The following is a 12,551-nucleotide window of genomic DNA, read 5'->3' as shown; positions in this document are numbered from 1 at the left end:
TAAGCCTTGTTGAGATACGTATACATGTATATCTATATGGATCTCAAACAAAACTAAACCATGTGGTTAAAATAGAGGTTGTAGACAACTCAAGAGGAAAGAATATCATTTTTCTAATTGGCTTTGCTGTTTCTATTTTCTATAAATGTTTGAGAGATGACACAGAGAGAAGATTTGCATTCTTTATAGAATAATATTTTCCTGTTTTTTGGCTAATAGTACTTTATTAAGCAACTTTGACATGGACTATTCTCTTTTCATAACTTGTGGTAAATTGTGATGGTTAACATCACATTTACATGAATACTAATGCCACTCACAACCTAGCACTTCAACAAGTTGTTCAAAAAAATTGACTAACTAGATCTGTTGCTAGACGTATTCCTTTACTAAGTCAAATAGCAAAAATGTTTCTTTAATATTCGAAGGTTCTTTTCATAGAATTTTTAAGTATGGTCAAGAAAGAGTTCTGGTTAAGCAATAGCATGGAGCTTTTGTTTAACAGGTTAAATTTGAAAGGGCTTAAATGGAAGGGCAATCTAACTTAAAAGAGGTATTGCCCAAAATAGACTCCAGATCATGGCAGCTAAGCCAAGCCATAGAGCTTGAAGATGATTTTATTTAGGTTGCTTAATGGGCATAAATAAGCCAATCTGGAACTAAAATGAGTAGCTTTATCATCTATTCCATGGGCTATATACCCAAAAATAATTAATTCTGACTACTTAATATAAGCATCTGAAATAAATTCTCAGATTATATTTCTGCTAATACAGGAGTAGTTCTGACTACTTAATATAAGCATCTGAAATAAATTCTCAGATTATATTTCTGCTAATACAGGAGTAGTCAGTCACATGGGAAAGATTAACTTAAATTAGCAACGCAATAGTTAGATTATTATTTCTGCTAAATTCATTCAAAAACATCCAGGTTCAGAGATGCTTAGCAAATTAAAAATGAACTTGAAATAAAATTCAACAGAACCCAATGTGGAAAGACGGTCAACCAGCCAAAGATGAAAAAACTTGGCAGTTTCCATTTCAAACAAAGCCAAGTCAACAATTTGAACCTACAACACTAGCTCATGGAACTACGCTGGAGCGAAAGATTATGCAATGCAACTCAAAATAGGAATCAACCAGCAGGAACAATCCACTCTTCAATAAAGAAATCCAGTCTCCAATTTAGGACATCAGTCGCCACATAAATTTAAATTTCTAATTTGTGGTAAATTATTAACACAAAACCACTCAAATTTACAACCTCCAAGAGATGCAATTTCTGCAAGAATGTTTTGCTTAAGGCATGTCCCTCCTATATTTGAAGCCAAAAGGATACTGAAATAATACTACCAAGGTCACAGCTTATTTGAACAGGTATAAGACATGTAGATGTTTAACACATTCAAATTAAATAGATGTAATGGAGATAAGACTAGTTCTCCGGATGCTGCATAAGACTGAAGTTATATTTCAGAAGATCTGCGATGACATAATCTACCACCCTGCAACCTCATTTCCCCATGAATATTGCAAAGCCAGAGTTGCTGTATATACAGTTTGCCTATGATTATTGTAACTTCTCCAGCAACTTGACCTTTGTTTTAATGCTTACCACTGGTTACTACACCAATCTGGACAAATTGAACAATCAGAATAAGTTCTAAGAATTTTTAAGGAAAATATAGGGTACAACTAGTTTGGAACATATGAACTGTAATCTATTTGTCTCATCAACTCAGTAGCAAACTTCTCTCTCTGTAGAATTCATTGCGGATTCATACAAAGAAGAAAGAGAAAGAAACAAACTTATGTTCAGAGAATGCTGCAATCAAAAAAGACTATGTCACAGCGACTAACCTTTCAGTCTATACTCCTCAAGTTATCAACTTTTGGTGCAGAGGCACTTCAAGCTTAAGCAACTTGGTAAACTGCAGAACAGACATATATAAATGGCATTCAGCAGCGTGTTCCAACAGAGCTGATGATGATGCAAAAACATTGGCTCTTAAGAGTTGAAGCAAATACAAACACAAACACAATGGCTCTTAACAAAGTTTGTGCCCTTCACACGCATAAGCTTGGATACATATAAACCAGATTATAAAGAGCAACGACACACGTTCAAACAAACACACCTCACACACCCATGCAAAACCCATCCATATACATCCCCATCCACCCACCCATATGCAATTGCATGCACAGGTATACCTGAGATGTCTTGAGTTCCAGCTCATCCCACTCTAAAGATGGATTGCTTCCTTCCACTATCCCTGTTCCAGCATAGATCAATGCACCAAGACCCTAGGTTCCAAGTTGGTAAGCAGTAAGATGTTGGCAACAGCATGAATACAATTCTTATGAACATCAACGTGGGAGAGGTATTTATCCAAAAAAAAAAGTAGGAAACAGCAATAGAATTAACTTAGGTCAGCGTGACCCTAGATAAATTATTCTTACTACTACTAAAAGCTTACTATTAATAAAATTTCTCTTATTAGTTCTGCCCCATCTTAAAAAAATGGGGAACCACTACTCAATCTAACAACAACATCATAAGTTTTGAATGTAGTTCCTACTAGCTAAAAGAGAGGGAGAAAAAAATAAATAAATAAAAGAATTCACTTAGCTCACCTTTTCCACTAATGCTGACCTGATGCCAACAGCAAACTCACTCTCTCCTCCTCCAAACCAACCAACAGGCCCAGCATACATTCCTCGGTCAAATACTTCTAAAAAAGATATATAACACAATTTTACAAACATTAGCAACCAAAAACGCTCTTTGGTTTTAAAAAGTAGGTTTTAGAAGGCATATCAAATCTTTTTTTTTTTTTTTTTGGGTATAAGTTAGAAAATTTATTAAAGAAAATCAAAGAGCCTCCCAGTACACTAGATTTATACTAAGATGGCCAAACTCAAGCAAAGTCACTGCAATCTAGAAAATAAATAGAGGTAGGAAAGGCATGGCCTGGTAACACCACCATCTAATCAAACAGAAATGTAAAAGGATCAGCTTCAAATCTGTCGTACACCGTTCTGAATCTTCAAAGGCTCGCTTATTTTGTTCCCTCCAAATAGTGCACCTGAGACAATCTGCCTACGTACAGTACAGACATCAAAACAGGTGCTGAACTGCTTATACAATAAAGTTTCCTGCACTGTCCAGACCTAGGTGACCCATCTGCAGAGCAGGAGCACCTCCACAGTGTGTGTGTTTTAACTTTTTCTTTAAGTTACATGCTATGTAGCCCGATTAAGAGTACTTTATGTTTGGTCCATGAGGTATATGGTTCAATTCTTAATACTCTCACTTATTATACATTTTCTATTTCAATCCCAGTTCTTAGAATACAGTTCTTGCAAGTGCATAGGGTATCCAAAAACCATTTTGAAAGTAGGTTCATCCTCTCCTTTCAACAAATTGGGCTCCAAGGTCTAGGACAGCAGTACTACATTAAAGCCATAACTCTGTATGACACCACACCACAGTTCCAAATTTAGAAAAATCTAGTGCTCAATTTACAAATTCTACCAACACTACCTCCAACACCACTGCCCCAACCAACACCAACAAGACAGACTTTCTGTAGGACCACCACCACCACATAAACCACTTCATCACCACAAATAGCATAACCAGCACAAACACAACCACCACCTTCCCTTTCACACCCATCACTTATCAGTATTACTAGCATATCCCAGCTATTCCAAACATTATACACTTCCATGGTCTTTTATACAAGGTCTACACAGTTTTTGAGGTCTTGGTTTCCTTATCATGTTCTACCTTAGTTGTCAACTCAAGACAAAATTCTCTTCTCTTAAACTAACACAATCAAACAATACAGATCATTAAGCCAAAGGATTATGGAATGTCTTATTTTAAAAAACCAAAAAAATAAAATAAAGAAATTGAAGACAGCGCAACTGAAAAACTACAGTAAAATAGCAATTACCAGTTTCTGCAATAAACAGACGTGCCTCTTCTGTTGGAAACCCACAAACTGCTGGACTTGGATGAAGAGAAGCCAAGATGTCAAACTGGAAAATAGAAAGACAAAAAAGTAGAACTCTCTAAATAATACAGGTAACAGGGGAATGAAAGGAAAACTTCATTTTAAACCTTATAGTGTGGGGGTGGTTTCAAATTTAGACCTTAAACATTTGAAAGTTCCAATTAAAACCTTGAGTTTTTACATACATTTCAATTCACCCCCTCCATCTAGTTTTCTCTCACACTGTTTGCTAAACACGTGCCTAAAACAAGAAAAAAATTATGCAAAAACATCATTTTGATCCCTAAACAAACAAACAAAAAAGCCACATGGCCACCTACACACTGATCCAACCCTAGCCCCTACAATCCCCTCCCAAACAAACTATTGTATCTTCCATATATTAAAAATCAATATTTAAAACTTTTGGCCAAATTACATTTTAAACTTTATATTAATGGTTTCAAATTGAACCTTAAACTTTGAAATCTTGCATTTAAAACCTCAGACTTTCTTAACTGTAACAAAATTTCCTTAAATCTTTTGTTTAGGGATGACTGAGAAAGCCTAAGATTTTAAATGCAAGATTTTAAATTCCATGGTTTGATTTGCAATCACCCTTAAACAATTGGATCTAAAATGTAATTTGTCCTAAAACTTTGTGAACGTAAAGAAACTGCACTGTGATGTAATTTGGTTTCAAGAGAGTAAACAAGCAGGATGCGAAATATGCAAATTGAATCTGAATCTAAGTTCTACAGGATGGAAGGGAACTTATTATTTTGGACACAGCACTATATTGCTTTCACCTCATCATCCTCGCTTCTTAACCTGCCTGCCAATTGAGCATATAAATGCTGGACTCTTGGGAGTTTCCTTATCGCTTTCTTTGGTTCAACCACAACCCCATTACATACAGCCTGCAAAGCAGAATTCAACAGAATAAGAGTGTAAAGTGTGCACTACAAGGGTGCTGGTGTCAGCTGCTAATGCCATGTCACATGGCAATCTGCTTATATAGATGTTCTAGGTTTAAAGGCCAAAACGAAAAGGCAATTTATGAATGGTATCATAATTATCAAAATGCCATAATATGAAGAAAATGATGGTGGTTGCTTAGACAACAAAGAAAAACTCAAAAGTGCCAACAGGACTGCAAGAGATAAGCAGGTCACATATGGACTGCACTGGTCCATTGCCATAGAAAAGGCATGTGACTCAACATGGACAATTAATAGGCTTACTATCCACATACCTAGATCATCACAGTAGAGTATTTGAGTTTTAGGTGGAATGACAATATGAGATAAACTCTTTTACTCTATACTAGCCATACTCTGTCCAAGGAAAAATAAAAATATCCTCTCTCTCTCTCTCTCTCTCTCTCTCTCTCTCTCTCTCTCTCTCTCTCTCTCACACACACACAACATGAACTTGAAAGGGCCGAGAATAATAGATCAATTACAAACAACCTCTATGTTTTTTTCAAGTAGTTCAATTACATACAACTAATGGACAATATACAAAAAAAATCTATGCAACAAATCAGTTAAATTGGCAGCAAAATTAAACTTGCCTCTAATTTTTTTCGTATGCTTTCTCGCACTATTGTAAACTCAAGGTGGTCCTTGGGACTGCAAAATCAATACAAGAATAAGTTATTTAATACAAGTTGGATGTTAGCTAGTCACACGCAATTGAAATTATATCCATCATTGACAATGATATAAACATCCCTTCAAATGAACAACCAATAAGTTTAAAGTAATGAAATATTAACCTGGAAAGCAAGTCCAGTTCTACTTGAAGATCTAGAGTTGTTGATCTACCTCTACCACGGGTTCCAGCCAAAGCCTCACTATTAATGCTAAGACATTTTCTGTGAAATAGTTGCTCTGGCTATTCACAAATTTGATATAAGTTAAACTAAAATAAAAGAGGAAGAGACCAAGAAAAGAGGGAGAGGGCGAGGGAGCTTAATACTGAGTATAATTTAATGAACTTTTGTAGGACGGGCAAAGACAAATTTAGTTTAATTTAATTGGTTCATTGGATTTTATTAGCTAAGGGTTTAGTCATGGTAATCTATATGTGCATTATTATACTCCAACGGAGACAAGTTTATAACGAGAAACATTTCTATTGGAATTATTTCAATGCCTTCGTGCTGATTCCTAGATTTCTGCCCCCACTTGGTGCTAACTCCAAACAACCCTAGGTGCTTATTTCTAGATTCTATTTTTATTTTTCTGTTCTAATTGATTCACTGCATCAATTTTTTTGCATTAGATCACTCACTGTTCTGCATCAGTTTTGGTATCAAAGCGTAACTTGTTCCACATAATTTTACCCTTAAAAATGTTCCAAATGGACAATCATATAAATTAAAACTACTAATTTTATGCTTTCTTTGAATGAAATTGATATTAAACATCCCAAGAAGGATAGGAAATGAAGTTTAATGCTGGGCATCAAGTCCAAGGAATTTGAAAGTGAAATGATTGTCAAGTATCACCCAGTTATGGGAACAAGCAATGTAGCTGGTAGCTGAACAGAAAAATGAAAATTCTATAATAAAAAAAATAGTTCCTTTTTGCAAAATTAAAATGAAGGAAAGAATACTTCCTTCATGATCTAAGAAGAAACTGACTGCCTTGTTAGAAACATAAGGCATTGATAATATGTATCCCATCCTTAGGGAGTGATATAAGGTAAGAAAGTAACAATGAATCCTCACAAGGAACCTCTGCCTCAGCATATTATCTTAAAGTTGAGTCATGCTACCATCAAAGTATGAATAAAGAAAAAGGAAACCATGCAAAATCTATTTCATCAGCAATAATTTCAAATTGTGCAACACTGTTGTAAGGTTGAATTTATTCAACCATCTAATTGGCTTTATTCCGTGCCAAATTTGCTTGTAATTCAGCATTTAGTAACCCTGTATTTAGGTGGGATTGTTGTAAGGATAGTGAGTGAGATAGAGTGAAGATTGCTCAAGAGTGTGCAAGAAAACAGAGTGTCGCGGCTGGGACTCGCGGGTGGACTCGCGGCTGCAAGTCGCCAGAAGCTGCACACGTGCCAAGCATGCTGGAAGATGAACAGTCATGCTAGCTAGAGCACTACAGGACAAAACAGGACAACTGGCCATACGGTTAACTCGCGACTGGATCTCGCGACTTGGTCAAGCCGCGAGGTCAAGCCGCGAGCCACCCCTGTTTTGGAAAAACCTGACGTTTCACATTCCTCTTCACTCCAGTATAAATACCCTTTTAACCCACGATTGAAAGAGAGCTTCCAGAGAGAATTTTGAGAGAGAAACCCTAAAGAAAAACAAGATTGTTTCACACACAATCCCTACCTTAGAGTCTCATCAAATTCCCTCACTCTCTTCCTCTCCATTGTTAAAACCTTGAGAGGCATTATACCAAACCTGGTTCTCACCATCATCATCTCTGTGAGACAGTCGTTTGGAGTTCTGGGAAGCAATTAGGAAGGAGCCAATCTTCATTGGTTGATGCTACGGTGTAGTAGCGGAATCCGGAAAGCTAGAAAAGAAAAAGGTTCGGCGCAACCTCGTTGGAGCAAGAAGCTTGGAGGGCTTAAGTGCACTGGGTAGATTAGGCTTGGAGGGTCTATTGCTGTCCTTGTATCCCAACTGTATTTTCTAGTGAATTTATTACCGCTTGGAGGGCGGCGGAGAGGTTTTTCGCCGAGGTCTTCGGTTTCCTCTTCGATAACACATCGGGTGTTATCTTTGTGTTTGCATCTTCCTTCCTCTCTATCTCTGCCTTTATATTATCTGCTGTGATTTTATTATGTTATGGCTTAGATAGTTTTTATCCTATTTCACATTATAGCATATGTTAAGTTTCCGCACACTTGTTGTTTAACATATTGCTTGTGTTGGTTAAGTTAATTTTTGGGGGTCTAAACGTTCAAAAGTGTATTGGTACACGTTTTTGAACTTTCAACTGTATAGAGAATAACAGAAAAGCTGTGTACAAAAACATAAGCTTAATTAATGTGAGATAAGACATGTAACCCAGTTACCGTGTTTCCAATAAATGCCCTTGCATTAGGTGGCTGTAGGCAAAACTGATAAGCATTTTCCCCTTCAACCTGCAAGTTTAGCTCATGTATGCTAATCTTAATTTGTTACTACAATTTTTACAGAAGTAATCCATTTATCAGTGAAGAAAGATTAAAACCCCCCCCTCACCCCCCCCCCCCAAAAAAAAAAAAAATAGTACCTGTAAACAAGCCAACCATGCTATAGGGTCAATATCAGTAGTGGTTACCACTCTGCTGCTTCGTGCAAGTACAACCTGAATTTTCAAGACAAGATTGATGTTCACAAGTAAAGAAAATGAAATCCTCAAATACTAATACTAAAGAGAAGCTCAGCAGAGAGATTATTTAGCACCTTAATCAGTGCTGAGTTTCCTGTGTCTATCAGCTGCAAAGCTCTGTTAACAGCAAGATCCCAATAGGTCTTACTGGGAATGTGATTATTGCTTAGAATAAATGTTTTAGGAACTTCTTTCCGCAACTTTACAACAATGGCAGAAACCTGCTTCATTAAAGAATGCATAAACAGGATGGTGTAAAAGACAAACACCCAATATCTAATCATCGTCAAACCAAATATATGGACCTGGCACATTGTAGCCTGAAGTGCATCAATAGCCATTGCCCATGTCCATGAAAGGGAAGTGTCCCATGCAACAGTTGTGGCAAGCATTGAGCTTCCTTCAAGCTCATCTAGCTCAACCTGTCATTCAGTATCTAGCAGCAGATAGTATTAATACTAACAAGAAACATGACCTAAAGTTACTAACTACATCGTGAAAGAATACAACTTCTCTACCTGAGGGACCATAAAGTAAAAGGAACCAAAATCCTTCCATTCAGATGATATGTTAGACCGTGCATCAAAACGGATAGCCCCATAAGCACGGATTAAAGGGCACTTATTTGAAAGAAACCTTCAAATAAAGAAAAGAGAAATCAGGATTCCCATTTATATGCTGGCTTTTAAAATGCAGAAACACCAACAATATAAAATTGATCATTCACCTTAAAATTAGTCCGTGAAATAGACTTGCATTAGTTGTTACTATGTTTCTTGTCCAAGTAAACTAACTACTTGACCATTGCATGCACCAAGCACTAGCAACACTTCTTCTAAAAGAAAAAACAGAAATTTACACCCTTCATTTTGTAACATGCAGATGAGTAGCTAACAATTCACTCGGAGTCTTCATTGCTAATTCTTTAGAAATATGAAGTTTGAGCTTACGAACGACAAGGATTCCTCCAAACCATTATATGGCAATTCATAAAACCATTTACATGTGTTAAATCAAATGACACATTAAATAAATCATGTAACTAAAGTTCATGTGGATGGCCGTTTTTTTCTCCAAATCAGTTAGAATGCATGCAATTAATGAACCGTTTACAAAAACAACTTTCATGTGTTCAAAAAGAAAACAATACAATAAATACGGTAAGGTGGTTGCTGAAATAAGGCCTATTCTAGTCTAAACTTATCACATTTTCCAATTTGCTATTCTAATTTATAGAGTAATACAAATCTAATTATTAGCACTTAATAAGTAAATGATCACATGAGATAAGAGTGTATGAGTTGGATAGTAAATAACAAGAATCCGATTAGCAAAAACAAAAACATTAATGTAATTATAACAGAAAGAAGAAAAAGAAGAATTTCTTGCAATAAAATTATGGTCATGTTAACCTAGGAAGCACAGACACTGCATTTGGACCCATATCATACTAATATCCTATATGTGTCGTACTAGTGTCGTACTCATATTATAATTTTTCAAAAATTACTCATATCATACCAGTGTCGTACCTGTACCCATGTCCTTGTACTTCCTAACCATGAACAACTGCTTTTAGGGCATTTGGTAATAGAATATTTTAAAAAATATCTCCAAACTAATCTATCTCTTAACTTTTCCCATAAAATTATTCAAAAAAATATATATATATAAAATGAGAATAGAATGAGAAGAATACCTCTTAATGGACTTCCAATCGGAATATGAGAAGGGATTGATGTGGCGAAAGAAGATGGCGGAGCCGACACCAGCGACACTGACCAAATTGTGAGATTTGGGGGTTGAATTGTGGCCATTTCCGTTGAAAATATCGGAATTGCAAGTTCGAGTTCGACCAGAGAAGAAGCAGCGAGGAAGAAGAAGGTAGTGTTGGGCGTGGAGCCAATCAATGGCTTCGATTTTCTGTTGGATTGGTACCTTCACTCACAAATCACAATCAAAAGGGTTTACAAAAATTGAATCGGAGCCAGGAATGAATAGAAAACTGGAAGTTGCGTTAGTTATGTGCGCGGGAAAGGAGTATAGTACCCGCCGGAGTTTTGTATTATTTGTTGTAAAACCATGGGAAACTCCTTCATAATTTGACAGTGGCAATATAATACTTGTATTAGAACAATTTTAATGTGCCCTCTTTGTGCGATGTTTATTAAAAATTGTACCGTTAACGGCCACCCAAATGGATTTCATTTTGAATGGAAAAAAGAAAAAGAAAAAATAGGCACGCTGATAATGATTTTGAATAATCAAGGATATAAATTGTGAATAATATCTTTCAATCAAGGAAAAATATATAGAATTAATGTTCACATGGATGTACTACTTATTCTATTTTCAATTACAATTGACCACTATTAAAAATTTTAAAAAAAATTAAAAGTCACTTCTAACTATTTCTAATTTACTATTAGTACCATCTTCTTGGGCCTAATTTTTTTTATGTGGGGATAATTTTCTTGCATGACATGCAATAATTACATCTTTGTACAATGTTTATTTCACGAAAAATGCTTAAGTATTTTCAGACTATAGTGAAATTATACTTCCTCTGCTCACATTTATAATAAATTTCACCATAAATTTAATATGTAAAGCCCATTATAAACGTGAGAGGAATAAATATTATTCTCATGACTATTATTTTCGCACGCAACAATATACACATTTTGAATTCACGATTTCGTTGCAAATTGTAGTCCACAATCACGACGGTATTTTCCCATACCACTTATGGTCGGCCTATCCTATGCACTGTAGATAGGATAGCGGGATAAGGAACAATATATTCATAGCACACCAGCCAGCCACGTGGCAGAATCCATTTATCTTTCACTAGGCCACTACAGATAATTCCAAGTTCCAATACTGTGTAGTGGCAGAGCTCATTGGATTACACGAAATATAGAAGTTTACCTGGAGACGAATAATTCCAGATGTAAATGGCGGTGGATCTGATTTTAACTGTGAAATGGCCGAGTTGAGGGTGTCCATAGCCAATGCAGGTGATGGAACTGTTGGAAAAGTGCGCGTTTCAATGGTTCCGATTGGTGCTCTGGGGTCTCCTCGGCAACCATTCATGGACAATGAACATGATTGATATTTCTGCATTAAGAAACATACATATATATGTGTGTGTGTGTCAAAGCTGAGTTTGTAAGATACAAAGAAATATACAGACATAACCATAACATGTTGTTGGGGATAAAAAGCGTGGCTTACATGGTGAAAGAAATGAATAGATGATTGTCTACTGCAGGAAATTGGTGAGGCAGAAATACTGCATTTTGCTGGTTCTGGATCGATGAAACGTGCAAGAAAGTGCCCCGAAATACAAGCTGTGGCCATGGAGAGAGAGAGAGAGAAAGAGAGCTTTTGGACTATACTACTTTTTTGATGGAATGGTCTATACTACTGTAGTTGATGGCATAATCCGATATGATAGGATATGTGTAATAATAATACCAAATCATAGGGAGAGGGAGGATTAAAATGAAATACATATGCACGGTTGTTAATGTGACACGTGATAGGTCTTTCACTTTCTGTAATCCATCATTCTCTATGTAAAAATTTGATGTCCCTTTTTTTCTTTAGGTAAGTAATTTTAAGTCCTTAATGGCCATAAATTTTTTTTTCTTAGTAAATGATTTCATTGAAAGAAAAGAAAATAGCCATAAGGGACTCGCATATCTCACTCTTTAACAAAAACCCAAGAGGGTAAAGGAGATGGGTATAGAACCCCAGACATTACAAGATATGTGCTAGATTATGGACAAGAGAATTAGACTGTCTTGGGGAAATGAGAAGGTTTACTGTGCCACTGTTAGGTAGCAGCGATATAGGAAGAAGATAGTTGAGCAATGGCAAAATTATCTCTGTATCTATTCGACCATATTTACTTCATAAGTTCATATGTCAAGCAGTAGCAAGATAGGAGGGAGGTTGTAGAAGCACTTGTCTGGATCTCCATTCGGTCACAGAGAGAGATTAAAGAAAGAGAGAACATTTTTTTACCAAAAAAAAAAAGAAAGAAAAAAAAGAGAACATTTGAAAAGTGTTATTTGTGAGTAGGTTAGAGGGATTTGGATAGGAAATTGTACCCGTACAATTCACCCCTCCCCACACAAACATTTTTACTATTTTTACATTTTAATTTTAACTGTTTTCACTTTTTT

The 12,551-nt window shown here is 36.0% G+C and overlaps 1 protein-coding gene across 3 annotated transcripts; it reads right to left on the bottom strand.

Annotated features, from left to right (window-relative positions):
- Positions 1 to 1,131: 1,131 nt before the first annotated feature.
- Positions 1,132 to 11,816, bottom strand: LOC126701729 (isochorismate synthase 2, chloroplastic-like). Of its 3 annotated transcripts, none has more exons than XM_050400067.1 (16): positions 11,596 to 11,816; positions 11,290 to 11,478; positions 10,058 to 10,296; positions 8,877 to 8,994; positions 8,664 to 8,780; positions 8,433 to 8,579; positions 8,260 to 8,334; positions 8,060 to 8,128; positions 5,787 to 5,905; positions 5,583 to 5,640; positions 4,816 to 4,926; positions 3,968 to 4,052; positions 2,640 to 2,737; positions 2,217 to 2,309; positions 1,863 to 1,933; positions 1,132 to 1,626 (listed from the first exon to the last, which is right to left on the bottom strand). In XM_050400067.1, exons 1-15 carry the CDS (start codon positions 11,719 to 11,721, stop codon positions 1,880 to 1,882), a joined length of 1,698 nt encoding a protein of 565 aa, XP_050256024.1. In that variant the 5' UTR covers positions 11,722 to 11,816; the 3' UTR covers positions 1,132 to 1,626; positions 1,863 to 1,879. The 3 variants fall into 3 exon arrangements, with proteins under 3 accessions (XP_050256024.1, XP_050256023.1, XP_050256025.1); XM_050400066.1 differs by having other exon boundaries at positions 1,132 to 1,636; positions 11,596 to 11,815; XM_050400068.1 differs by lacking the exon at positions 8,060 to 8,128 and having other exon boundaries at positions 1,132 to 1,636; positions 11,596 to 11,815.
- Between the last annotated feature and the right edge of the window lie 735 nt (positions 11,817 to 12,551).

Source organism: Quercus robur, chromosome 10 (genome assembly GCF_932294415.1).
Source record: "Quercus robur chromosome 10, dhQueRobu3.1, whole genome shotgun sequence".
NCBI classification, from domain to species: Eukaryota; Viridiplantae; Streptophyta; class Magnoliopsida; order Fagales; family Fagaceae; genus Quercus; species Quercus robur.
This window is presented reverse-complemented; position numbering and strand designations above follow the sequence as displayed.

Coding starts and splice junctions, on each gene's coding strand:
- LOC126701729 (XM_050400067.1), bottom strand. CDS start 11,721: ATGGCCACAGCTTGTATTTCGGGGCACTTTCTTGCACGTTTCATCGAT. Junction 11,479..11,595: donor CTATTCATTTCTTTCACCAT/GTAAGCCACGCT, acceptor TTCTTAATGCAG/AAATATCAATCATGTTCATT. Junction 8,129..8,259: donor CATGGTTGGCTTGTTTACAG/GTACTATTTTTT, acceptor CTAAACTTGCAG/GTTGAAGGGGAAAATGCTTA.